Here is a 26,838-nt window from a genome sequence, read left to right as displayed (position 1 = left end):
TCTTGTGGGGTTGGTCCTGTTCCTCCCCTGTCCCTCCTTGTCCTCCATTCTTGCTGCCACATGTCCTGATGGCTGAGAACTACTGTGGGGCTGCAGAAGGAGGGAGACATGTCTGAAAACACTCAGAAAGTTAGTTTCACTTCTAATTTCCCCGTTGGGGAGGAGCCCTCCCGGCTTGATGGTACATACTTCCTGCTCAGGGCTGGGCAGCCACACTAGAGGCAGGCTGGGGACACAGGAGGGCTCCAGGCCCAGAAAGGGCCCAAGGCAGGACGATGGCCAGTGGGGGCAGCGACCTCAGCACCAGGTCAGTCTCTGTCTCCCTTCCTTTAACTTTCTGTTTGGCTGTGCTGCTGCTTTAGTGTGTGTCATTAGACACTCGTCTGAACCTTGACCTCATCCTGCTTTACAAGAACATTCACGTGCAATGTAATGAAATGCAGGAATACGACTGAGAGAATTGGATCTTTAAACTGCAGAGGGACAGCTGCTGGTGTGAGTGCAGCTGCCACAACCCACAGGACTCTTGTCTTACAGCTACTGCTCAGCTGGCAGCCCATCTGGCCTCGGCTGTCGTTTCTGATGCTTTGAGACAGTGATTTGTTATTTTCTCATGATGTCTGAATTCTCTCATTTCCCTCAGGCCTCCTCTGCCTTAACCTAGGCTGTCCCAAAGTGGATACTTTAGAAAATATAAAATTCTGGATGCCTTCATCTCCTACCTGAACTGGGGAGGGATCAGCCTGGGCCTATTCCCATCTCTGGCTAGGGGGCTGGGTTCTTCCCCCAGGGATCTTGATCTAAGTGATTAGACCAGTGGTTCTCAACCTTCCTAATTCTGCCACCCTTTAATACAGTTCCTCATGTTGTGGTGACACCCAACCATAAAATTATTTTTGTTGCTACTTCATAACTGTAATTTTTCTACTGTTATGAATCCTAATGTAAATATCTGATATGCAGGATGTCTTAAGGTGACCCCTGTGAAAGGGTTGTTCGACCCCCAAAGCGGTCACGACCCACAGCTTGTGAACCGCTGGATTAGAGGAAGAGGAAAGACAAGACGGGAAAGAATAATGCAGCCTGAGTAGTTTCATCTATACTTTGGATTTCTGCTTTTTTTATTATTTTTTTATTTAATAAATCTTTATTGTTCAGATTATTACAATTTTTCCTTTTTTTCTTCCATAGCTCCCCTAGGCCTGGTTCCCACCCCACCCTCTGCCCTACCAGCGCCCCTGTCCTCATCCACAGGTGTAGGATTTTTATCCAGTCTCTTCCCGGACCCTCCACACCCATTTCCCCCCGAGAATTATCAGTCCACACCCTTTCTATGCCCCTTAATCTATTATATTCACCAGTTTATTCTGTTCATCAAATTTATTTATTCACTTGATTTTTAGATTCACTTGTTGATAGATATGTATTTGTTGTTCATAATTTTTATCTTTACTTTTTCTTTTCTTCCTCTTCTTAAAGAATACCTTTCAACATTTCATATTATACTGGTTTGGTGGTGATGAACTCCTTTAGCTTTTTCTTGTCTGTGAAGCTCTTTATCTGACCTTCAATTCTGAATAATAGCTTTGCTGGGTAGTGTAATCTTGGTAGTAGGTTCTTGCTATTTATCACTTTGAATATTTCTTGCCACTCCCATCTGGCCTGTATAGTTTCTGTTGAGAAATCAGCTGGGTGCTCCCTTGTGGGTAACTAACTGTTTTTCTCTCGCTTCTTTTAATATTCTCTCTTTGTCTTTTGCTCTTGGCATTTTAATTATGATGTGTCTTGGTGTGTTCCTCTTTGGATTCCTTTTGTTTGGGGTTCTCTGAGATTCCTGGACTTGTAAGTCTATTTCTTTCACCAGGTATGGGAAGTTTTTGGTCATTATTTCTTCAAATAGGTTTTCAGTATCTTGCTCTCTCTCTTCTTCTGGCAACCCCATAATTCGGATATTGGTATGCTTGAAGTTGTCCCAGAGGCTCCTTACACTATCTTTATATTTTTGGATTCTTTTTTATTTTTGCTTTTCCAGTGGGTGTTTTTTGCTTCTTTGTATTTCAAATCTTTGACTTGATTCTTGTGATCCTCTAGTCTGCTGTTGGATCTCTGTATAATATTTTTTTATTTCAGTCAGTGTATGCTTAATTTCTAGTTGGTCCTTTTTCATATCCTTGAGGGTCTCACTGAATTTATCAGCCTTTTCTAGAAAATTCTTTAAGAAACTTATAACCGTGGTTTTGAACTCTATATCCAGTTGTTTGCTTTCCTCCATTTCTTTCATTTGTGACCTGTTTCTTTGTCTCTGCATTTTAGCTGCTTCCCTGAGTTGATAGAGTGGCTTTGTGTGCTAGGTGTCCTATAGGGCCCAGTGGCTCAGCCTCAGAGTTACCTGAGGTGGACACTCTTGGTGCACCCCTTTGTGGGCTATGTGCACAGTCTTACTGTAGTTAAGCCTTAATTGTTGTTGATATCACTAGGAGGAATTGACCTCCAGGTCATTTGGCTGTGAGGATCAGCTGTGTCTATGATGGGAAAACTTCTGTGCTGGAGACACCCTTATGAGACAAGACTTGTAAAAGCCTCTGTGCTCAGCTTGAATGGGATAGAGTCTCAGGGCAGAGCAGTCAGCATTGGTTTCCTGTCAGCCCTGCCCTAATAGGCCCCTGTGTCTCAGTATCCTTTGGTAATCGCTGCAAGCACCTCTGAGAGAAAGCCACCCTGGAGTTCCGCCTGCTGCCAGACAGTCCAGTTTTGCACCTATTGAGTCTGGGTCCCCAGAGTCTCGCCTGGAACTGGAATTCGGCGCAGTCAGGAGCTTTTGTCTCCCTTCCGCTTTAGCATGCCATCCACGCACTCAGTTGCCAGTCCTCTCCGCACACGCGAGTCTCAGTACCTCTGCCTCCTGCAGCTCCTGTACTGAGTTTCAGTGTGCTTTTCTCTTTCCTTCTAGTTGAATTTCCACTCAGCCAGCCTTCCAGTGGTTCTGGATAATGTCTGTTTTGTCTTTTAGTTGTAGTTTTGAAATTGTTGTTTGAGGCAGCAGTTTAGGTGTTTATGTTTGCCACCATCTTGGTTTCTCTCCTGAATTTCTGCTTTGTAATGAGTTATATCTTTGACAAGGCAAAGGCTAAAAATTCTGTCTTTTTCTCTAGGAATGGGTAAGAAATAACATTACTTAATATGTTTGATTGGATATCTTTTTAATAAAAAAAAAACACATTACACAATCTTGGTCATAAAATTTCAAATGACATGGATGTATGTAGAAGGGAAAAGTTCTATTTCACCACCCACCCACTGCAGCTTCTAATCCTGGTCCTGTTGAATATTGTGGGCATAGTGTTTTATGTCTTTCTCTCCGCATTTACACATGTAACTTATTTTTCTAAAAAATAATATGTGTCTTGTTTTTTGTTGAATAAGATTATTTCGTATATACCATTCTGCATTTTACATATAAATTTGTTTAATATTATAGTTATTAGAGGTCTTTTCACTTTAATAAACATATGGATCTACCTCATTCTTAACAGCTGCATATTACATAATGATATACCAAAATTTTTAAATTATGTTCCATTTAAACCATTTATGTTCTTTTCAGTTGTTACTCTTACCAACAAATCACAATAAATAACAATTACAAATTTCTTTGTTTTTTTGCATATGTACAAGTGTTTGTCCTATGTCAAAAACCAAAAGGTAAAATTGTTGAGGTAAGGGATACTAATATTTAATTGTTTATAGATCCTACCAGATTTCCTTCCTAATGGCTGAACCACTATATTCTGCTACCTCTAGTCATGAGCCAACTTTCCACACCCAGACTTCACAGAGGTGCTGGATAAGGGATGCATCCTATTCATTTGCATTCTCAGATTACATGGGTGGTTAAACAGGTTTTTGTGTCTATTGGCCATTTACAGTAAATTGACTGGTATGTCAATTGCTGGTTTATTTTGGGCCAATGTAATCAGTTGAGGTGATTGTCCTTTCTTTAATGATAAGAAAGAGTTTGCTATGTAGTCTGAACTTTATAAATATACTGCCTTTTCTTTTAACTATTTTATGGTGGCTTATATCTTATCAAATTTAGAGCAAAAAATTATTATAGTACTGATTTTATAAGATAGATGCATCCTTATTATTACAAACTAGGGGCCCAGTGCATGAATTCATGCACCTTTAAAGGAAGTGTGGGCAGTGAGGCTGCAGTGGGCACAGGGGCAGGTCTCGACCCATCCTCCACACCCCCTCTGGTCCCTCCTCCACGGCACTTGGTCCCCCGTCTGCCAGCAGCCCCACTCCCACTGCCACTGCTCCCATGTGCTGACAGTGCTGGCCCCACTCGCACCTGCTGACGGCACTGAGCATTCGGGACCAGGGCTAGGTTCCAGCAGCATGTGCAAGTGGGGCCGGCACCAGTAGTCAGTGTGAGCAGTGGCTCCAGTGCCAGCAGCAGGTGTGAACAGGGCCCATGCCAGCAGCAGGTGTGAATGCCGGGAGGGACCACGGCATGTGGGAGCAAAGAATTTTCAGTAACCACCAGAGGCTTGCCCTAATGACAGTGACCAGTGTCCCATTTTGGTCTGGTGCCCCTGCTCACCTGCTCCACCATCTCGCCATGGCAAATGCCCGCCATGTTCTGCACTCTGCAACCTGCTGCCAATGCCCACCATGTTCCATGCACACCCCCTGGTGGTCAGTGCACATCATAGTGACCGGTTGTTTGCTTGTTCAGTTGTTCTGCCATTCAGACTGTTTGCATATTGCCTTTTATTATATAGGATTAGAGGTCCAGTGCATGAAATTCATACACACTAAGGGGGTCCCTCAGCCCAGTCTGCACCCACTTGCAATCCGGGACCCCTCAAGGGATGTCCAACTGCCGGTTGGACATCCCTCTCAATCCAGGACCATTGGCTCCTAACTGCTCATCTGCCTGCCTGCCTGATCACCCCTAACCACTCTGCCTACCTGCCTCATCACCCCTAACAACTCACTGGCCTGCCTGATTGCTTCTAACTGCTCACCTGCCTGCCTGATCACCCCTAACCATTCACCTGCCTGCCAGATTGCTCCTAACCACACACCTGCCTGCCTGATCACCCCTAACTGCCTCTGCCTGCCTGCCTCATCACCTCTAACCACCTCTGCCTCGGCCCCCACCATGGCAGCTTCGTCTGGAAGGATGTCTGGAATGATTTCCGGAAGGTCACACGGCTGTCCAGTCTATTTAGCATATTACACATTTTTATTATAGACTAGAGGCCCAGTATACAAAGTCAGTTCTCAGGGGAGGGGTATGGATTCAATTGCTCAATCAAACCTAACATTCCAGTGTTTTTGTTTTATGGAATAGGGACAAAGGTCATATCTTCTGTATTTACTTTCTGCTGAGGGTGACATCAGATCACAGAGGGATGGACTTTGATAATAGTCAGCTGGACGAGAAGTCAAAGCAGCATGATTTCCTCATTTTCATTTTGATTTGCATCCATCTCTCGGATAATTAGTGACTTTGAGCATGTTTTCATATGTCTCTTGGCTTTCCTTCTGTCTTCTTTCGAAAAGTATCTATTTAGGTCCGTTGCCCACTTTTTTATTGGATCATTTATCTTCCTTTTATTAAGTTGTATGAGTTCCCTGTAATTTCCTCCTTTTTTTAAGGGTTTTATTTTTTCCAGTTGCTGCTCTGCTTAGGTGTTTTTTCCTGCAGCTCACTGATCCAGTCCTCCATTTCTTCTAGCTACTATTGATGCTTTCTATTGTGTTCATTATTGCAACTATGTCATTCTTCATTTCTTCTTGGTTCTTCATTTTCTCTTGGTTCTTACACATGTTGTTGAATTTGTCTTTCATCCTTTTCAGTGTCCTTATGACCATTGCTGTGAATTCTTTCTCTGACAAATTGCTTGCCTCCATTTTGTTTCTGGTGATTCCTTCTTTTCTTTCGTATGGGGGCTATTTCTTTGTCTTCCCATTTTCACTCCTCTCAGGGTGTCTGGTTATGTGGCTCACTTTCTACCATGACTTAAAGGCACAAAATACAACTCAACAAGATACAACACAAAGGGCACAAAACACAAATGTATTCATGATACCAATAACCCTAAATAAAGGTGACCACCAGAGAAAGGAGGATTAGGGGAGAGGAAAAAGCACAAAAATTATATTGAAAAAAGGAAAAAAAGGTAAGCGAGAAAAGAAAAAGAAGGAAAAATATGGGGAAAATATATTATATGGAGAGAAAACTCCAAAAAAACAACTAATCCAAAAAATGCAAGCAACAAACACCCAGAAAAGAAGGAGGGAAACGGAATATGAAGTGGCAGAGCTTATTTCCAGAAGGTAAAGTACAGGAATTGAATGAATGGGGAAATGGACACAATTCAGTATAGAGGAGGTAGATTGAGAATGAGTGTATAAGAAGAAAAGTAAAAAACAAAATACTCAAAAAAATAGAAAATAATAATTGAAAAAAATAATTAAAAATATATAAAATATATATATATATATATATATATATATATATATATATAAAGAAAATTTGTATGTATATATATTTTTCCCTTTCTTTAATCTATCTATTTATGTATTCATCTATTTTTGGAAAAGAATAATAGAGAGCAGATAAGCCTGAGTTGGTGATTGAAACTAATTAAGCTATTAGTAGAAGAAGATAAGTGAGAAGAGGAAAAACAAAAGCATAAAATAAAAAAACAGACTAACAAACAAACAACAATAATAAGAAAGAAAGAACAGAAAAGAAATTTGGCTAGTGAAGAATGAGAAAAGAGAAGTGTGCATGGACTTGGAGTAGGGGAGAGGAAATTAGATATATGAGTAAGCCAACAGAGACTACTTTAATAGTAATGTGTCAGTAAAGCAGATAAAGAAGATCCATTTTTAACAAGGAGTAAAAAGAATGGATAGAGAAAAACTAAAGCAGGATCAGGAGAAGAAAAACAAGATGAGAAAGGGAAAAGTGAGGAAGAAAGTGTTGGCATAAAGAAAAAAATGAGATAGAGTAAAATAATGATAAAAAATAAAAATAGAAAGTAGAACACTAATCTAAAAAGTAAAAATTTAAAACAAAAAAGGTGAAAAAATAAATAATAATAAAAATAAATATGCCGAAACCGGTTTGGCTCAGTGGATAGAGCGTCGGCCTGCGGACTCAAAGGTCCCGAGTTCGATTCCGGTCAAGGGCATGTACCTTGGTTGCGGGCACATCCCCAGTAGGGGGTGTGCAAGAGGCAGCTGATGGATGTATCTCTCTCATCGATGTTTCTAACTCTCTATCCCTCTCTCTTCCTCTCTGTAAAAAATCAATAAAATAAAATAAAATAAATAAAAAAAAATAAAAAAGCCAAAACCGGTTTGGCTCAGTGGATAGAGCATCGGCCTGCGGACTGAAAGGTCCCAGGTTCAATTCCGGTCAAGGGCATGTACCTTGGTTGTGGGCACATCCCCAGTGGGGGTTGTGCAAGAGGCAGCTGATCGATGTTTCTCTATCATCAATGTTTCTAGCTCTCTGTCCCTCTCCCTTCCTCTCTGTGAAAAATCAATAAAATATATTAAAATAAATAAAAAATAAATAAATAAATAAATAAATAAAATAAAGTGAAAAAATTTTTAGTTTCTTAAGTAAAAGATAAAAAATAAAAAAGTGAAGTAGTGAAGTTCGTTCGCTTCAGTTGAACTTTAATGTCCCATGTATGCTGGTTTAAGATCCCTCTCTACTGTTCTGCCTGCCACATCTGTTTCCTTTCAGGTAGTCAGCACAGTGTTGAAGTTCCCAGAGATCCACTGCTCCTCTGTGTCATATGCCACAACCTTGGTTTCAAGCAGGCGGGATCAATCTGCCCACTTTGTTTTCTTCCTGCTTTCAGTCGTATTTACACAAGCGTCTATTTCTGACACGGCCCCTTGGTGGCGGTGTTTCTGTATTAGTTTTCGGGACCAAATGGCCCCTCAACCCAGTCCCCCAGGTTTCCCTGGGGGTATTTAGAATCTTCCTTTTCCTGCTGTGCTCAAGACTGGGTTCTGCTGTACTGCTAGGAGGAGCCTGGTTTTCAGGAGAAAAATGTCTATTCAGGGTTGGAGGGATGGACTGTCCCTGATCATCTCTCCCTATTCTGCTCCCCAGTTTCCACAAAAACCACCTTCCCCTGCAGTCTTAGTGAGTGTTTTTAATTGAAAGAACCTATGTACTGGGTTTAGCAAGTGAAAGCAAGAAAATTATAAAGACAGAGCAACTGCACTGCCTCGTGTCTTTCTCTCCCGGTCACTGTGTGGCCGGTGTAGAACTTCAGGCTGCCTTTCTGGACACAGCCTCCCATGACTGTGGGATTAAATTTAGAGTCCCCTGCTGCCAGCAGCCCTGTGGACCCCCTTCCATATTTGAGGGCTACACTGACTCCAAGGGATGGGGATTTAGTGCAGCACAGTCTCCCTCTGAGACTCTAGTCCCAGCTGTGCACATTTCTCCCTCCAGCCCAGATCCTTGATGCGATCTCTGATCTTTCCATCCATGGATTGCCTCACCAGCTGTGTTTAATTCACCAATTCCAGGTGGATGTTATTCGATTCAGCTATTTCTTCTATCTGCTCTGTGAGAAGGCGCAGGACCTGTTCGCCAATAAGGTTGTCACCTTGTCTCCCCCTGGACAAACTTTTTAGGTGCCCGCAGCCAAGGAGGCTGGAGTCTCAGTGCTTATGGGTTCACAGCTGAGGCAGCTCGTCCCTGCGTGTTGTGGCTGTAGGGTCCTGGGTGGTATATGAGGTCTCCCTGGTTGAAGTTAAGTCTGGGCTTCTGATCACAGCCCCTCTCCCCTTTAAGATGGTGCATTCTCTGTGAAAGAGCCAGGTTCCCTGGGAGGGATTTCAGCTGTAGCAGAGGCTGTCCAGCCAGGGGAGCCTGGTCTGCCAGTCTCCAACAGTTCTGTGGAATATAACTAACTGTCCCACACTCACACATACACACACTCCCTGTGTGTCCACGCACTCCCCTTTCACTCTCTCACTCACTCACACCATTTCCCTCACTGCTGTCCTGTCGGCTGCCATCTTGGATCCCCTCCAGCCAGCATTTCTTAGACTGACATTTATGAACATTCTCACTTTCAAGAAACATACCTTTAACAAATCACAAGACATTACATTAACAGTTCTAAATCTACTTTATAGATTTTCTGTAACAAAACCTAAAATCAAGTGAACTTAAAACTTATTAAAAATATTCAGATGTTTATCATTTAACCCAGCAGTGCTCCAAAGCTTTTAAGTTGCCAAAGAAGACTTTGGAAAATTATGTATAGGCATATGAGGCTGGAGGAAAGGCTGGGGGGTGGGAAGGGAGCAGGCCCTACAGCCTGTTCTAGGACTGCAGTTTCCAGACATCCAACCACTTGGATTTAAAACTGCCACATTTTTCCTTAGAGATAACATGCTAAGGTTTGAGTGATAATGAGTTCAGCTTCTCATAGTAGCTGCACTGTTAAGTAAGCATTTGCAGTTTTAGTAAAGAAACTGTTCTTTGGGAGGGGAGAGGGTAAGAAAGTGCTGAGGTGAGAGCAGTTTTTAGAGCATTAAAGGGGGTGAGAATGCTGGCCATGGAACCTAAAGGCTCAGTGAGGGTCCCCTCACCATGTCCTAGAGGGGCTTTGTGAGAAGACTAAAGTTGGGAACTCAAAGGCAAAAGTACTCAGTGAGGCCAAGAAAGGAGAACATTTCTTGTCCAGAGGAGAGGACAGTCATGGCGGAGATTAGGAGATAAAGCTTTTACAATCCAAGAAATGGCTTGGCCTTGTGGGCTGAGAGAGTGTTGAGGTAGTTGACTGTGGTTTAGGACAATTGGGCTTTATGAGGGCATGCACAGTAACTCCGGTTGGGCACAAACATAGACCAAAAAAAAGAGTAGACTAAGGCGGTGTCTAGTAAGATGCAGTATAGAGGTGAGGTGGCTAATGGCTGTGAGATGAAGACTGAGGAGGGGACAAGGGTCCTAGCAAATTTGGGAAGGGAATAATAAGTGGTACCAGTGTCAATTAAAAAGGAGATCAGCTTACTTGCCACCACAATCATTACTCGAGGCTCTGTCCTGTTGATGTAAGTCTGTGGGGACCTATCATGGCCTGGGCAACTTCAGTCTTTGCTGGCCAGTCCCAAGAGGTCTTGGGACCTCCAAACCAGATTCAGAGGGTGGCCTTGCTGAGGGCCAACCTGAAGGGACCAGACTACAGTCTGATTTTCAGTGACCTTCCCTTCCATCCCTTGGGCAAGGCACAGGTAGAGGTCTTGGGTTTGAGCAGGACTTGTTCCACTGTCCTTCCTTGTTGCATTTGAAGCATGAGCCCAGAGGAGGCTTAACTCCTGACTTCCCCTTGTTTGGAGGACCGGCACTTTGTTTGGGGTTCATGAGAGTGGTGGCTAGGAGCTGGAAGGCCTCCATCTGGGCCTCAGCCTTGGCTTGATCTCACCTTTGTTTTTAGATTTGGGTTTCCTCATCTCTATTATTAAAGACCTTAAAGGCCAGGTTGGTTAATGAGGTCTTTTGAGGGGTTTGTGGACCTGTGTCTATTTTTCAAAGTTTGAGATGGGAGATTTTCAGGAACCGAGATTTGACTATATTTCCCTTTTTCTTTTCTTCCCCTTTTTCAAAATAGCCTCTAACTTCAAGATCATTTTTGTTTTGTTGTTGACATCTGCATGCTGTAACTTGCCTATATATATATATATATTTTATTTTTTATTGATTTTTCACAGAGAGGAAGGGAGAGGGATAGAGAGCCAGAAACATCGATGAGAGAGAGACATCGACCAGCTGCCTCCTGCACATCCCCCACCGGGAGATGTGCCCGCAACCAATGTACATGCCCTTGACCTGAATCGAACCTGGGACCTTCCAGTCCGCAGACCGACGCTCTATCCATTGAGCCAAACCGGTTTCGGCTTGCCTATTTTTTATTTTAATAACTTTTGTGGCACTTTGTCTTCCTTGTGTCCCTTGTTGAATTCCATTTTTGATCCTGTGCCTTCCAATAGCACCATGCTTTTATTTACATTTAGTGTTTTAAATATGTTTTTCTTATTTTTTATCCTGTTTCAATTTTTATACTTCTTATTGTTTTTTGTCTTAAAATGCAAGCTGTTTTCTTTATATTTTACTAGAGTCCTGGTGCACAAAATTCATGCAGGGGGGTCCCCTCAGCCCAGCTTGCACCCTCTCCAATCCTGGACCCCTTGGGGGATGTCTGACTACCGGGTTAGGCCCTATCCCGCAGGGATCCTGCAGTCAGACATCCCTCTCACAATCCAGAACCACTGGCTCCTAACTGCTCACCTGCCTGCCTGCTTGATCACCCCTAACCACCTCTGACTGCTGGCCTGATGCCCCTAATTTTTCCCCTGCGAGCCTGATCACCCCTGACTGCCTCTGCCTGCGTGGCACTGGGCTGGGGCAGGAGACCTGAGGCTGTGCCCCCTGCCTGGTGGGGCTGGACAGGGGACTTCAGGCTGTGCCCCCCACCCCAGTGCCAGGCCAGGGGACCTCAGGCCATGCCTCCCACTCAGGCACCAGGCCGGGGACCTGAGGCCTCGTCCTCTGCCATGCAGGGCTTGACAGGAGACCTGAGGTTATGCCCCCTATCCGGCAGGGCTTGATTGGGATCTCAAGGTGTGCCCCTTGCCCCAGCTTAGGCCGGGGGTCTCAGGCAGTGCCCCCTGCCCTGGCGCTGGGCTGGGGGACCTGAGGCTATGCCCCGTATCTGGCGGGCCTTGACGGAGTTTGACGGAGGACCTCAAGTCATTCCCCTTGACCCAGGCCAGGGGACCTCAATGCATGGCCTCTGGCCCAGGCCGGGGGACCCCAGGTGACCTGAGGCGGAACCCCTCACCTGGCAGAGCTTGATGGGGGTGGGTCCAGCCAGGTCTGGATCTAGCCCAAAGGGGGTGGGGCTGGCCAGGTCTGGGTCTCGCATGATTTTGAGGCACACGTGGGTGAATGGGGACTTAACTCTGGTTCCTGTGGCGCACCCCAGTCTCTGACAGGAGGAAGATTTTCATATACATTTTACTAATTTTCTTTCATCTCTGACACTTCTATTATAGAGAAAGGGCAAATAGCAATATTAAAATATTTCCTCTAATTAATTTCCTTTTAATGTGCATGAATTTTGTGCACTGGGTCACTAGTCTCTAAATAAAAGACAACACAATAACATAAATGGGCCATAGACCTGAACAAACACTTCACGAAAGAAAGAATATAAATTCCCAATAAGCATATGAAATTGTGTCCAACATCATCAGTAATCAAATAAATATTTAAAAAAAATATATGAGATACCATATCACACATTGGAATAGTTAAGTTAGAAAGGCTATTTCTAATAGACTTTGAAAAAAAATTTAACATTTTTGAAACAGTTAAACATGCAACCCAGTAATTTAATTCCTAGTTATTTATCCAAGGGAAACAAAAACATACTACCAAAGGTTTATACAAGAACAGCAGCTTTATTTAAATGAGTCCTAAACAGGAATCAATCCAAATGCCCATCAACAGGAAATGACTAAACAGATGGTAGTATACACACTGAAAAATAAGAGCCACAAACTTCTAATCACCTAACAACATGAATGATGAGCAAAAGAACTCAGACATATAAGTATACAGGATGTATTATTCCATCTATGAAATTCAGTCACCGGCAACAGGAATATATGGTGCTAGAAAGGAGAGCAATGTTTGCAACAGGTGGCTCCAGGTGGTCAGAACGCAAGTTGAGGGATGAAGGGTACATTGTACTGTTATTCATTATTCAAATGGCAGTGTTCACACCATATCTCCCTTTCAATCTCCACCACCTTTCAGATTCCATGGTATCTACACTGAAAACTGTAAGTACTCTCAGCTAAAATTTGCTGAGAATTGATATCATAACCACAAGGCACACTGGTTGCCATCATGACTGTAGGGAGCAACCTTTGCTTTTAGTAGCAATTACTAGTATACTCTTCTGACCATTTTGTTGTTGTTGTTGAAATCTCTCATTTGCTCATTGCCTCCTGCCATTCTCTTTGTCATTGTGAAACCAATTTGTTAATTATCATTTAGTGGCATTTTAATAAGAGAGAAACAAATGGTTCTCTTCAATCTCCTATCTTTAAACAGAAACTTGTTGTTTTTATAGAGTTTTACAGAATAATGTGACATTATTATTCCCAGATGCATATTGGCTACCAGAAAGAGCCAATAATTTTCTTCTAGTTCCAGAGAGGAGCTTATGAGTCTTCATGACTTAAGGAAAACAAAATATCTATTAAAAAATTATTATCAGACTGGCCAGTGTGGCTCAGTGGTTGAGTGTTGACCTATAAAACAGAAAGTCAAGGTTCAATTCCAGGTCAAGGCGCATGCTGGGGTTTCAGACTCAGTACCCAGTAGGGGGCATGCAGGAGCCAGCCAATTAATGATTCTCTCTTGTCATTGATGTTTCTATCTCTTTCTCCCTCTCCCTTCCTCTCTGAAATTATTAAAAATATATTTTAAAAAACAAAACATTATCAGAGAAATAAAATATTCAACTAAGAAGAAGAATTATAGACTCGACTTTATAATTACTTTCACAAAAAACAGCAGCACTTCTGAAATTAAGGTGTCTAAAAAGATTCATTTTATACAACAACTAGAGGCCTGGTGCATGAATTTGTGCAGGGGTGTGTGTGTGTCCCACAGCCTTACTGGCAATCGGGGCAGCCAGGGGGTGGGGGGACTGGGTGGGTGGAGGGACCACAGGAGGTTGGCCAGTCACAGGAGGTTGGCTGTGGGAGCACACTGATGACCAGGGGATAGCTCCTGCATTGAGCATCTGCCTCCTGGTGGTCAGTGTGCATTATAGCAACTGTTGTAATGGTCACTTAGGCTTTTATTCAGTATCTACACTAATAAAAGAGAAATGCCCACCAGCCAATCAGGAGCGAGTATGCAAATTAACCCAACAAAGATGGCTGCAGCCACGGAGCTGGAGTGAGCAGGAGGCTTGGGTTGCCCCCAGCAACAGAGGAAGCCAAGCTTCCTGCCCACCTTGGCCGCCGCTCAAGAGGGGCTGGAGAAAAAAAAAAAGGAGGGGCTAGGAACCTGAATTGCCAGGGGGCATGGCCAGCCTGAAAACAGCCCTCAGCCCTTTACCCAGGTTGGCCAGGCACCCCAGCGGGGACCCCCACCCTGAAGGGGGTGTGACCAGCCTGAAAACAGCCATCAGCCCCTCATCCAGGCTGGCCACGCCCCATGGAGTAAGAGTCCCCACTGGGGTCCTGACCAGTCTGCAAATAGCCATAAGCCCCTCACCCAGGCTGGCCACGCCCCCCTGCGGGGAATCTCACCCCATGGGGGTGTGGCTGGCCTGCAAACCACCACAGGCACCTCGCCCAGGCCACCCCATGCGCCAAGGCAACCCCCACCCTGATCCGGGACATGTTTCAGGACAAATCAGCCAGCCCCCACCTGTGCACCAGGCCTCTATCTATACTAATAAAAAAGTAATATGCTAATTAGACACGGAGACCTTCCAGGAGACCTTCCGGACATTCTTCTGGACAAAGCCATGGTGGCTGGACAGTGGTAGAGGCGGTTAGAGGCCAAGAGGGGAGGGCAGTTATGGGTGATCAGGCCAGGACGGAACGGCAGTTGGGGGTGATCAAGCTGGCAGGGGAGGGGCAGTTGGGGGTGATCAGACCAGCATGGGGGCAGTTGGGGGTGAGCAGGCTGTCAGGGGGGCTCAGTTGGGGTTGATCAGGACAGCGGGAGGGCAGTTTGGAGTGAGCAGGCCAGCAGGGGGGCAGTTGGGGGCAAGCAGGCCAGAGGGGAGGGAGGGTGGAGGTGAGCACACTGGCACAGAAAGCGGTTAGGGGTGATAAGGCTGGTGGAGGGCATTTGGGGTCAAGCAGGCCAGTGGCAGGGGAAGTTGGAGGTGAGCAGGCTGGCAGGCAGAGTGATTAGGGGCAATCCGGCAGGCAGGCAGGTGAGCAGTTAGGAGCCAGCAGTCCCGGAATGCGAGAGGGATGTCCGACTTCTGGTTTAGGCCCATTCCCTGTAAACCAGCAGTAGAACATCCTTTGAGGGGTTCCAGATTGGAGAGGGTGCAGGCTGGGCTGAGGGACGTCCCCCCCCACCCCCCCACCCCGCCATGCACGAATTTCATGCACTAAAAAAAATTTTAGTTTGTGCCTTATCATATGATTACTAAACCACATCTTACCATTTATGAACTAGTTTTATAATTCAGGATAGTATCAACTGCTGTAGGACAAGGAGGGAGCACCATGTTTTTATCTTTTTGAGATTTATTTTCTCTTAGTTGTTAATTAAGATACATTTTTAAGCTTACATTCTATTGTTATACCATTGTTTCATATTCCTTTATGGATGATCTGTTTGCTCCATCTCACTTTTGTACAAATTAAAATGTTTTCATAAAAATTCCAGATATGTTTAGGACAAAATAATTTTACAATGGCTGTGATCATGACAGACCAGTATTTTTCAATACTATTATGTCTTTCTAATCCACCATGCTTCATTTTTTTATAGTTTTGTCTATTGCTTCAATTCTATTTGTCCTAATTACTACTCAGGACCACTTAATTTATGTTGGTTCTTCATAGCCAATCTATCCTTCATATACATTTAAAATGTTACAGCATATCAAAACATTGATGGCCATTTTATCATGGTATTCCTTCTCCTTAGGATGTCTGCAGAAGATGAGAACATAGGAAATAAGCATATCAATGACATTGCACTCACATACTTTAAAAAATATAAGGTGGAGATTTCAGGCGCAATAACAACAACATTTCCTTTCCTTGAACTTATCCGGGACCGTGGATTCATCACCAATGAAATGTATGAAGTAAGTGAGGTTTATTATGTCACAATCTGATAAAACAAAACCAAGCTAAGTTATACTTTTTGATATCCTAGAATTAAAACACAGAGCACAACTGGGCTACTGAGAAGTCACTTATGAGTGGGGACCTTCTCAAGTACTGCTAAGTATTTCTATCAAGTCAAAAGAGGAGTGAAGCAGGCATTACTGGAGATAGTCTTGCTCCTAACTGAAGTATTGGGCTCTGTCATGCCTCCTAGATAGCTGGATCTGAAGTGGGTGTACATTGCCTTCTAGAAATCCTAATAATAAAAGGCCAAGAGGTGTCATGACTAAAATGATCAAACAACCAGTCGCTATGACACCCACTGTGGCCAGCAAATCAGCCCGAACAGGGGGTGGGGCCAGCGGCCCCTCCCCTCTGTTGGCCTGTCCCTGATCAGACTCTCCCACCCTGATCAAGAGCTAGGCCTGCTGTCCAGCCGCGCCCCCAATCATCTCCCCCACCATGATAGGCCCGCAAACCTCCCCCTGGCCGGCCTGCCCCTGATCGCACACCCCACCTTAATAGAGGGCAAGACTATCTGGCCAACCTCCTGCATCCCCTGCCCTGGCTGACCATGCCCCAAATGGGCCCCACCATCCTGATTGGCCCACAGCCCCTTCCCCTGGCTGGCTCCACCCCTGATTGCCCCTACACCCCAATATGGGGCAGGGCCAGCGGGCCAACCACCCATAACCCCTCCCCCAGGCCACTGGCCCCTGATCGGCACCCCCCACCCATCCCATTCGGGGGTGGGGCTAGCAAGTCCACCATCCACAGCCCCTCCTCATGTTTGGCCCCACCCTCTATTGGCCCCCCAACTCCAATCGGGAGCAGAGCCCGCCAGCCAATCACCAATGGCCTCTTCCCCAACTGGCCTTACCCTGATTTGGGGCCCTGATTGGGGGCCCTGATTGGGCTCTAATCTGGGTGGGCCAGCTGGCCAACCTCCAGCCATCTCCTACCAACAGGACCAGCCCCGATCCACCCTGATTGGGGCCAGGCCGGCCGTACCCCACCTGTGCACAAATTCATGCACTGGACCTCTAGTTATATATAGTATAAACTCAGAATTAAACATAATTTTAATGAATGGGTGAATAAGTTGAATGACTTCATTTAATGAAATAATCATTGACACAACATTTCATTTCAATGAGCATCAATTTAAATACTTAGACCTGAGAACATTAAAATTCACAGGGAATTTTAATGTCTTATTAGGACAAATTTGAAAGTAGATGCTTGCTATTCTTTCAACAACAGTTTTAAGTTTCCTTTTTATTTTTTCCCCTTTTCTTTTGGTATTTCTGGAGTCTTAGAATTTAGGTTAATTTTAGCAAAAGACATAGGTGGAGATATAGAGATGCACGTCTTCACTTTCCCTGTGCATAGGCTTTCTTTATGGCAAAGTTCACAGGAGCTTCCAGGCCAAGTCAGTCCTTGGGAAGTACAAGTGTTGTCCAGTCAATAGAACAGCAGCTCACGCCCACTCAGTCTATTCCTCTAACATTTAGCCAGGCTCTGAAAGGGCTACATATTACTTCATTTGAAACCATTTTGTTCTTCCTACTGGCTCCTTATTCCATCTCATGTAAACGAGGGTGAGGAGCTCAGATTCACAAGTGGGTGCTTTCTAAGAGGAAGGATTTAGTTATTCAATTTGGTAGCCACACAAATATAGAGAAACTAGAGGCCCGATGCATGAAGATTTGTGCATGAATAGGCCTTCCTTCCCCTGGCTGCCGGCACCGCCTTCACTCTGGCCTGGAACTGTCTTTCTACCTTTGCTCAGGCCAGAGCCACCTCTTGCCTCTCACTTTGTTGCATCAATTTGCATATTCCGTCTTTATTAGATAGGATTCTAAAACTGTATGTGAGAAGATACCTATTTTGGGAAATTATTATGCATTAACAATAAAATCGCTTTCTAGGGATCTTCTGCAACTTGGAAGTCTGTATTTATATTTTCCCCATTTTCTATTCTTAAGAAATCTCAAGAATCTTTTAAAAAACGGTTTTCTGTACATGAAGTCATATATGATGTTCTCAGTGAACTGGAGAAGAAATTTGACATGTCCGTTCTGCGAGCACTGTTCAGCAAGGTCATCATGAATAAATACACTGATTTATATTGCATTTATAAAATATTCAACAAAGGTAATTATGTTTATTATCTACATTTTGATGTCCAGAGCAATTTATTTCCACAGGTATATATTGACTGTTTACCATGTGCCACAGACATTCTGGGCAGTGGGGATGTAGCAGTTAAGAAAAGAGACAAAGCATGAGTTTATCAAAGCTTACGATATAATGGCTAGAGTACAGACACCCACCTGCAGGTCTGCTTAACTAGGCATTTAGAGTCACAAGACTACCAGAGCCATAGGGACATCATATTTACTTACAAGGACAAATGAGAGGAAATCCCAAACTCCAAAAGGACGCCATTAGTTGTTCCTCTTCTATGGAACCCTTTGCAGGGGTCCACAAAGCAGTCCACCAAGTTGACTACAACCCTCCTCAATTATTGGCATAGCTATGGGTGTGGGATCCACCCTGATGTAGCTACACCACACTCAGGGGAGTCAATTTCTTGTGTATTAACTCTGTAGTCATAACTTTCAGAGACCACACAAGGGATAGTTGAGGTACAAGAGTTACCACACTGAAAGAAGGCAAAAAGTGGCTTATAGTTCACATCTAGTCCCTCTTAGGCCACTTGAAATTTACCCATCTTCAGTCACTGTCATTTTTAACTCTAAGCTCAGTGTTGGCCTACTAACGTAGAAGAAAGGCCACCTTCATCAAGTTTCCAGAGTAGTGAGCAAAAAAATTAACTCAAGTTGAAATTTGCTCTTGAAGAAGTTGAAATGTTTTTATTAACTCATTCTCCACAACAGGTGTGATCAACAATCAAATAATCACAACACCAATTGCTCTGCCAGAGATATTTTTTAGTACTATACAATACTACTGGTTTGATTTTCTACTTTCTCCCTGAGAGGCATAATTTTGTATTTTTTAAATAGGTTCTCAGTAAAGAAAGTGCCCTCCAATAACTTTTACCTTGCCTAGAAAGTTTTTTTATTCTATATACTTTTGGTTTCAAAAAGGTCTCCAAATAATTCTGGAGAATTTAAAAGAAAAATTACATGCACTGAGGAATTCAGATACTCCAGGAGCATTAAAGGGTCCTGTGTCTGCAGAACAAGGACAAATTAGATTAATCTCAGAGTGAGAAGCAGATTGTGTGAGTTTATTCAAAGGGGATAAGTATAAAAAAAGGATTTGGGGAGGTCTGGCTTCTAAAATTAAGTAATTTAATGTTATATTACCACATAGTAAAGAGATAGTACAGGTTTATTGCCCCAGGAGGTACCCTTGCTATCACCCCTGAGTTATATGCACTCTCTGCTTCCCTCAGTCTCCTCCCAGACTCCTTGCAGAGACCTACACCAAGTATTCCTTCATATGTTAGCTCAGTAACCTACATGCAGGGGCCCTGGGCTGGTACTGTGTTCTCCCTTCTTTGGCAGCCTTCAAAGACCTTGGTCTAGGCATCTTGGGTCCTCCGTCATTGCCACAATATTCATGTCCTGCTTGCAGCTTCAGAGAGTATTCCTCTTTGTCCTGGGATCTGGGTACCCCTGGGAAGTCTGTCCAGGTGTTCCCATGTTCTCTGACTTGCCTATTTGGGAAGCAGTTATCCTCCCTGACTCAGTTAGGCCAAAATTTTCTCTTGTCCAGCCTCATTTTTAAAGATTTGAAATTTTACCCTCTTTTATTCATGTAAATCTCTATAGGATCTTTGTTTTCCTCCCAAGGAAATCCCTCTGTTTTTCCTTATAGTTAGAACAGTTCAGCAAACTATTTTTTATTTTGATATATGCTTTTCTGGCCAGATGAAATTTTTCACATGAGTAACAAGCTCATGATGCTGCCACACCTCCTTTATCTTGAAATTCAAGTGGCTTCTTTCTATGTGGGAAGTATAAGAGCTCCTTTATTGGTTGTTCTTTTTTTTTTTGACCTAGGAATGAAGGGGGAACATTACCAATAGGATTGGGACCCACTGAGCACTGAGTGATCCAAGGAGTGGAAATTCCTAAGCATGTAATTTCAGATGGCTCCCACTCCATGAAGATCTCTAATTGTCTTCTTCTCTTGTCCTCTCTTCAGAGATACCAGACATAAAACCCTTCCTAGAAAGTGATGGAGAAGAAAATGAGGAGAGGCCTAATTACCAACAAAGCCTGGAACAAGGTGATTGCAAACAGATAAAAACTTATTCTCTTCTGCTAAGAGTAAAGGAGAATGGAAGTTTGGGAATCAGGGAAGACCTGTTCAAGAGCATGGAGAAGGCAGGAAGGGCTGTTTGTATGAAAATCTGACCAGGGACTGATCCTGGAGGAGAAGCTATGACAAGAGACCATTGGCCCAATAACCAGACAGAGGAACAGGAACCCAGTGTATCAGGAGATCAAATTTAAAGATAATGCTAATTTGACAGTAATTGTGATTTAGAGAGACCCTGCAGAAGAAGATGAGTGTGACACTGTGAAGGGCTAGGAACTATGGGCCCAAGGTCAACATAACTGAGGAGATCCTGGGTGATAAGGAAGGGACTGAGTTAAATGTGGGGGATGCTATTCAAGAGCAGGAATATTCAAGGAGATGGGCAGTCATATAGGGAAGGGAGGGAGGAAGTGGTAAAATGTGCAGGAGAAGATGTATTTTGAGAGAGAGGAGGAGGGAAAATGAAAGGCAGAAGAAAGGGTTAAATTACACAGTAACAACAACCACATTACTAAGAGCTCACTTATAGACCATTTACTCTGGCAGCTATGGGCTTAGTGTTCACAGCTGCCCTTGGGGGGAAGTATCACTCTCTGTCCATTTGCAGAAAAGGAGACTGAAATCTCGAGAGACCGTGTATGTAGTTGGCCTTGGGTCAAATGATCAAGATGAATCTAGTCATTCTGAATCCAGAGCCTGTGTGCTTAACCCTATAGACACCCAGATAACCTCATGGAAAAGATAAAAACATGAGTCAAAGAAGGGAAACACGTGCAGAGAGAAAGATACAGAGAGAAGAATACCAGGAGCTGGAGGAAACATAAGAGAAGGAGACATTGAATCTTATAAAAAGGCCAACAAGACAGAGAAACCGACATGCATAGGGATGGTCTGGTGTGAAGGGGAATAGGAGAAGGAGACATGATTTTGCAGGGAGTAATGTGAATCCACCAGTCAGGGCTATCCCTGACAACAAAAAACAAGTTTCCTATGGCCATGGGTGACAAGAAAAGCCATTTCTAGTTACTGAGTGGCTCATGAATGATCTCCGTGAGATGGCCTGACTGGTGAGAGAGGGCAGCTAATGGCAAGAGTTGGGTGGGATCCTCCAGATCTAAATGGGCTCTGTATTAATACCTGGTGGAGGGGATCTTGAACTCCTAATTTATAAAGGTTAAATTAGATTAGGGGATAATGGCACAGCCCATACTTCAATTTTTTTAAAATAAATCTCCCATTTCTTCCCCCAGGAACTGGTGGTAATTCATATCAAAGACCGATGTGGTTAGGCCCAGATGCCTGTAATTACAATGGTTTGTATGGTGGGAGGTTTGATTCCTTTTAGCACTAATTTCCCAGAATAGTCAGTCTTTGCATTAGCAAATTATCCAAGGATTTATAGATAACGGAGTCTTTATTTTCCTGGTTGCCTGAAAGGGTAGCTTCTTTCATACTCTTGAAATGTACTGGCTTCCAGCTCCTGGGCCTGGACGTAATGCCCATGCACCTGGCTTCACAATGTTCTGCCTCTGTCTTGCATGAATCTTCCTGCAGCTTTGCTTTGATATCATGTCAGCGGTGGCCAGCACTTAAGCAAGGGTGTTGGGCTAATGGTCTCTTACCTGTTGAGTCCCTCACACAGGACCATGGATGCCATGTGCCTCCCGAGCCAACCCTCTCCCATCATTTTTGGGGCTGCAGGCCTAGAGATGCTCTAACAACACTATAGAAGTCATTATTATATAGCATGCACTGGAGTGTATTATTTAAGAAAGGATGTTCTAAATTAGTAATGCATTTTAAGAAAAGAAAAATATCTTTCAGAATGATTTTGAAAGCACCATTACACTTTCATCAAATCACATTTAGCAAAAAAATAATAATAAGTTAGTATTTAAGAATATAAAATATCCAATATGCATCAATCTTTATACTTAGCAGTTCATCTACCAGGGCAGCTGGTTGAAATAGGAAGAGTGAGAGGAGGAACGGTGATGAGTAATGAATAGAGAAAAGATTCAGAGTGTGTTTGTGTGTGCAGGGTGTGTGTGGGGGGGGGGTGAGGGGAGAGAAAGAAATGATGTTATAACCCAAACTAGAGGCCCAGTGCATGGATTTGTGCACTAGGGGCAGGGGCGGTGGGGGGGGGGGGGCGTCCCTCAGCCCGTCCTGCACCCTCTGGCAGTCTGGGACCACTCGGGAGATGGAGATCAGGCCTAAGCCAGCAGTTAGACATCCCTCTCGCAGTCCAGGACCACTCAGTCTTTACCACCAGCCTGCAGCAGACCCTCAACTGGTGAACCTGGCTCCTGGCTGAGTGGCGCTCCCCCTGTGGGAGTGCACTGACCACCAGCAGGCAGCTCCTACATTGAATGTCTGCCCCTGGTGGTCAGTGCAAGTCATAGCAACTGGTCATTCTGCCATTCGGTCAATTTGCCTATTAGGGTTTTACTATATAGGATAATACACAATAAACCAATAATAAATGTGTTGAAAAGTCTGACTCAGCTGACCAGCACAGGCAAGGGAAAAGCTATGCCTCATGCCCCTTCCCCAAGAGGACGCTCCAAGGAACGGTGGATGTGGCACAAAACATGCACCAGGGTCTATGTTAAAATTGTGGGGATTAATATTTAAATCATCTTCACATAAAATACTTTGCTTAGAAAATAGCACTAAATGAAAAATCTAAACTGCACTGAAAAAATATGTATCTATTCATATACTAGTGAGGTTGGTGGGAATATAGTAAGATGAGTAGATGAAATAAAAAATGAACAGAGGAGACTCACCATGGAGAAGGGGTACACTGGTCCTGGATGGTTTATTCAGGGATTTATTCCTTATGGGTTCCTGCTCTGCCCTCTATCTCTGGCCACAAGCCCCTGCAGACTTTCTTGCCAGCTTTCCTATTACTGCTTACTGCTAAGCTCCTAACCTGGGTGACACCAGCAAGTGAGTGGAGAGGGGGAGCAAGAGAGAAGCATGGTATTCCCCATCACTGTCTTGAGCAGCAATTCTTGCAAAAGCTACATCTCTCATAACTCTACATCCCACAAAGCAGGCTGGCCATGGTCCAGCTCCTACCTCCCCAGTGACTCAGCACATGAGCTCATCCTTGGTCTCTCCCTCCCATACTTTCCTGTTGACTATTCTTCTATTTGGAGTTGTCAGCTCTTCCACCAGCTGCATAACTAATCTCCTTGATTAAATTCCTTCTGCCTCAACAGCATAGAGAGCTTTGTATTTTCCTGTTAGACCCTGATTAATGCAAGGGGCAAACAAAATATCTATGAATCAAAACTTGATCTAGGTACAGCCCTACCTGAACATGGACTCTCAGAGCACTGCTGTGAAACACAACAGATAAATGTGAATGAAGCAGGTACAACCACTGACAACAATAATGCACTAGAAAGTCGACAAGGAAGTGAACAATGTGCCCAAGAGTCTGAGCAGGACGGTAAGATTGAGTGCCTGGGTTTGATGAGTGGTGAAGGGGAACTGCAAGGTGGAGGGATTGGTGTGTAAAAAGTCACTATGGCAGGACTTTGATAATGATTGGAATGATTAAATGGAGAAACTGAAAAAAAAATGACTAGAAGAGGCATTCATAAGTCACAGACAATATTATGAAAAATAATAAGGGAAAGTAGGAAACTTAAAGGGAATGAATGAACTCAAAAATTAGGTGGAACAAAAAGGCCATGTCTTAGGGGAGGCAGGGAGAACGTGAGACATAAGAAAGGAGGAGCTCACTCTCCTGCCCTACACACAACTGAGAAACCATAAAAAGATGCTGTACATATAAAATTAGTTATGTAATAAGCACTAGTATAAAGTAATAACCACCTTTTATATCTTGCCATGTGTTCTTGGAGGTTTAGGTAGAAGTTATTTCTGAAAGATAAAAAGATCTGTAGGAAGAAGAGTGGTTTTCTCTTTTCTTAGAAGACTTAGGTCACATTTGAGCAACAAGAGCATCAGAACAGAGGAAGGCTTTCCTGTCATGTTTCTTTAAGGTAAAACATCTGTAGTCCCTTGAGGTTTCTCAGATGAAGTCTCAAAGGCCTTAGTGATCATTTTAAAAATGTTGAGCAACCACTATTAGAGTGACATCTTTATAACACTGAGCCACAGGCAGTCACATGAAAATATTAAACAACTATGTGGTATCAGTGGGCATTCTATGTAATTATTTTGCTTATACCTAGATTTTATCTAGTTTAATTTTTATTTTATCAGAAATGTTTTATCCAAGTATAATAGGAGGTATTAGCAATAGAGCAAATCCCACCTTGTTCAGGAAAGATTTGGTCAAGAGCAATTCTGTTGTCCAATGTAACGCATGCAAGGAAATTTAAACATTTTTCTGGTTGTCTGTCGTTGGGGTGGTCATTGCAATTCCTACTCAAGGGGAAAAAGTATTCTTTCAAATCTTTATTTGGTCTGATATCACTAAGCATTCAACATCCTTGACTATATGTGTAACCAGTTTTATGTTTTGACCTATGAAGTAGGTTTAAAGATGATCCCCAATATTATCTTTCCAGTAAGAAATTAAGGATAAAAGGAAACATTAACTGTTATTGTGAGTGCTTGGCCTCTTATATTATTTGTAAGGTAAGAAGGAACTAAATAAGGAAAAAAGGAAATATGAGTGTGTAAACTATACAGACCTGGCCCAGAATATTGGGTTAGTTGTCCACAATAGATGCCATCTGCTTTACTTTCTAGTAATGTTAAATTTAATTCTTCTGTTGGTTCAACAGTTCATGTAAGTACTGAACTGTTGAAATGAATCTTTTTTTAAATGAATATTTTTGAAGTTGAAGCATCTTTGTAGGAAATATTTTTAAAAAATATTTTTATTGATTCTAAAGAGAAATAAAGGAGAGATAGAAGCATCAATGATGAGAGAGAGTCATTGATCAGCTGCCTGCTGCATGCCCCACACTGGAGATCAAGCCCACAACCCAGGCATGTACCCCAGCCAGGAATCGACCTCCTGGTTTATAGGTCTACTCTTACCCACTGAGCCAAGCTGACTGGGCTGTAGGAAACATTTTTGTAAAATTATCAGAATCAAAGAATAACTGTCTGTACATGACATTTAGAAATACCTGGAAATAACAAGTGTTTCTGCATCATTTGTTCATCATAAGGTGTGCCAAGAGGCCAAGAGGCCAAGAGGCAGGAACTGAAAGTAGCCAAACATCTGACATAATGGGCAAAGCTAACCACGGTCTTGGGGTGGAGGTGATTTAGCAGTTACCATAGATGATTGGTATGTCAGTGATGGGTGATCAAGAATCAAGAATATCAGGCAGCTCACCAGCTGGAAGTGGGTCAGTTATGAAGGTGAGAGTCACAGGACTGGGGCAGCAGAATGTCAGAAGTCTGAAATGAGAGCTCCGTTTTCTGTTGCACTTGACTCTGAGCACACTGACAAAAAATGAGTCCAGTTCATGGCAGAATCCCATTCTTTTTGCTTGGCCTGATTCTTTTGGGACTAGCAGGAAAGCAAGATATCATTATAAAGTCATGATTAACATGGCCCTGTTGATTGTCACGGAAGATGTAGTAGAAATACACTCCTAAAATGGAAGTATCTAGCTTCCTACATCACTGAATTAATCATTAATAATAATCAGTGTAATAATAAAAATTAATAAAGTCTTGATTTTGTACAGTGATATCCATCTCTAACACACCCATATTCTGTGGAACCCATGAAAGCCAAGTATTCTTTGCTTCTCAGTAATACTGTCATTTTGTCACAATCATAGCAAAGCCTCAAAAAACAACTGATTCTACCACTGAACTGTTAGGAAAAACATCAACTCAACTATTCTGAACCCAGCACATTTTTAAAAAATATATTTTTTACTGATTTCAGAAAGGAAGAGAGAGAGAGATAGAAGCATCAATAATGAGAGAGAATCATAGATTGGCTGCCTCCTGTACACCCCTTACTGGGGATCAGCCTACAACCCAGGCATGCAACCTGACCTACAATTGAACTATTACCTATGTCAACACTCAAACATTAAGCCACACCAGCCAGGCAACCCAGCACATACTTTTTATGTGTGTCTGTGCTCTAGCATGTCACAGGTTTATACAGTGATGTAATACAAACTTTTGCACAAACCTCCTCATAAAAACCTTAAGGATATGAGACCTGATCCTACCTCTGCGTACAAAGGTGTTTAAGAGTATTTTTCAAAATGTTATTGAGAAATAAAGGAAGACCCAGGGCCAATTCTGAAGACCTACTTCTCAATGTAGTAGGTTTTTGGTTACTTTAGAAGAAACAATTAATCAAACACCTTTATAAACTCAAGACTTCTGCAGTATGAACCATCCTAAAATTTGTAACTTTTTTTTTAATCCTCACTGGAGGATATTTCTTCCATTGATCTTTAGAGAGAGTGAAAGGTAATGGGCCGGGGGCGGTGGGGGGGGGGGGGGCGGGCGGGAAGACAGAAAACAAAACAAAACATTGCCCTCAACTAGTTGCCTCCCCACTTACCCCAACTGGGGTCCGGGATGGAACCTGCAACTGAGGTACATGCTCTTGACCGGGAATTGAGC

At 43.2% G+C, this 26,838-nt stretch overlaps 1 protein-coding gene across 1 annotated transcript in view; it reads left to right on the top strand.

Annotated features, from left to right (window-relative positions):
* Positions 1–235: 235 nt before the first annotated feature.
* LOC129150728 (nuclear body protein SP140-like protein) overlaps positions 236–26,838 on the top strand; it is a 50,641-nt gene continuing 24,038 nt past the window's right edge. The window contains exons 1-6 of the mRNA XM_054723305.1: positions 236–307; positions 15,758–15,920; positions 17,931–18,099; positions 20,125–20,208; positions 21,492–21,554; positions 23,555–23,704. Of these exons, the coding sequence (XP_054579280.1) occupies positions 276–307; positions 15,758–15,920; positions 17,931–18,099; positions 20,125–20,208; positions 21,492–21,554; positions 23,555–23,704 (661 nt within the window). The 5' untranslated portion in view covers positions 236–275. The remainder of the gene's footprint in view (positions 308–15,757; positions 15,921–17,930; positions 18,100–20,124; positions 20,209–21,491; positions 21,555–23,554; positions 23,705–26,838) is intronic.

The sequence above is a fragment of the Eptesicus fuscus genome, chromosome 11 (genome assembly GCF_027574615.1).
Source record: "Eptesicus fuscus isolate TK198812 chromosome 11, DD_ASM_mEF_20220401, whole genome shotgun sequence".
Taxonomy (NCBI): Eukaryota; Metazoa; Chordata; class Mammalia; order Chiroptera; family Vespertilionidae; genus Eptesicus; species Eptesicus fuscus.
This window is presented reverse-complemented; position numbering and strand designations above follow the sequence as displayed.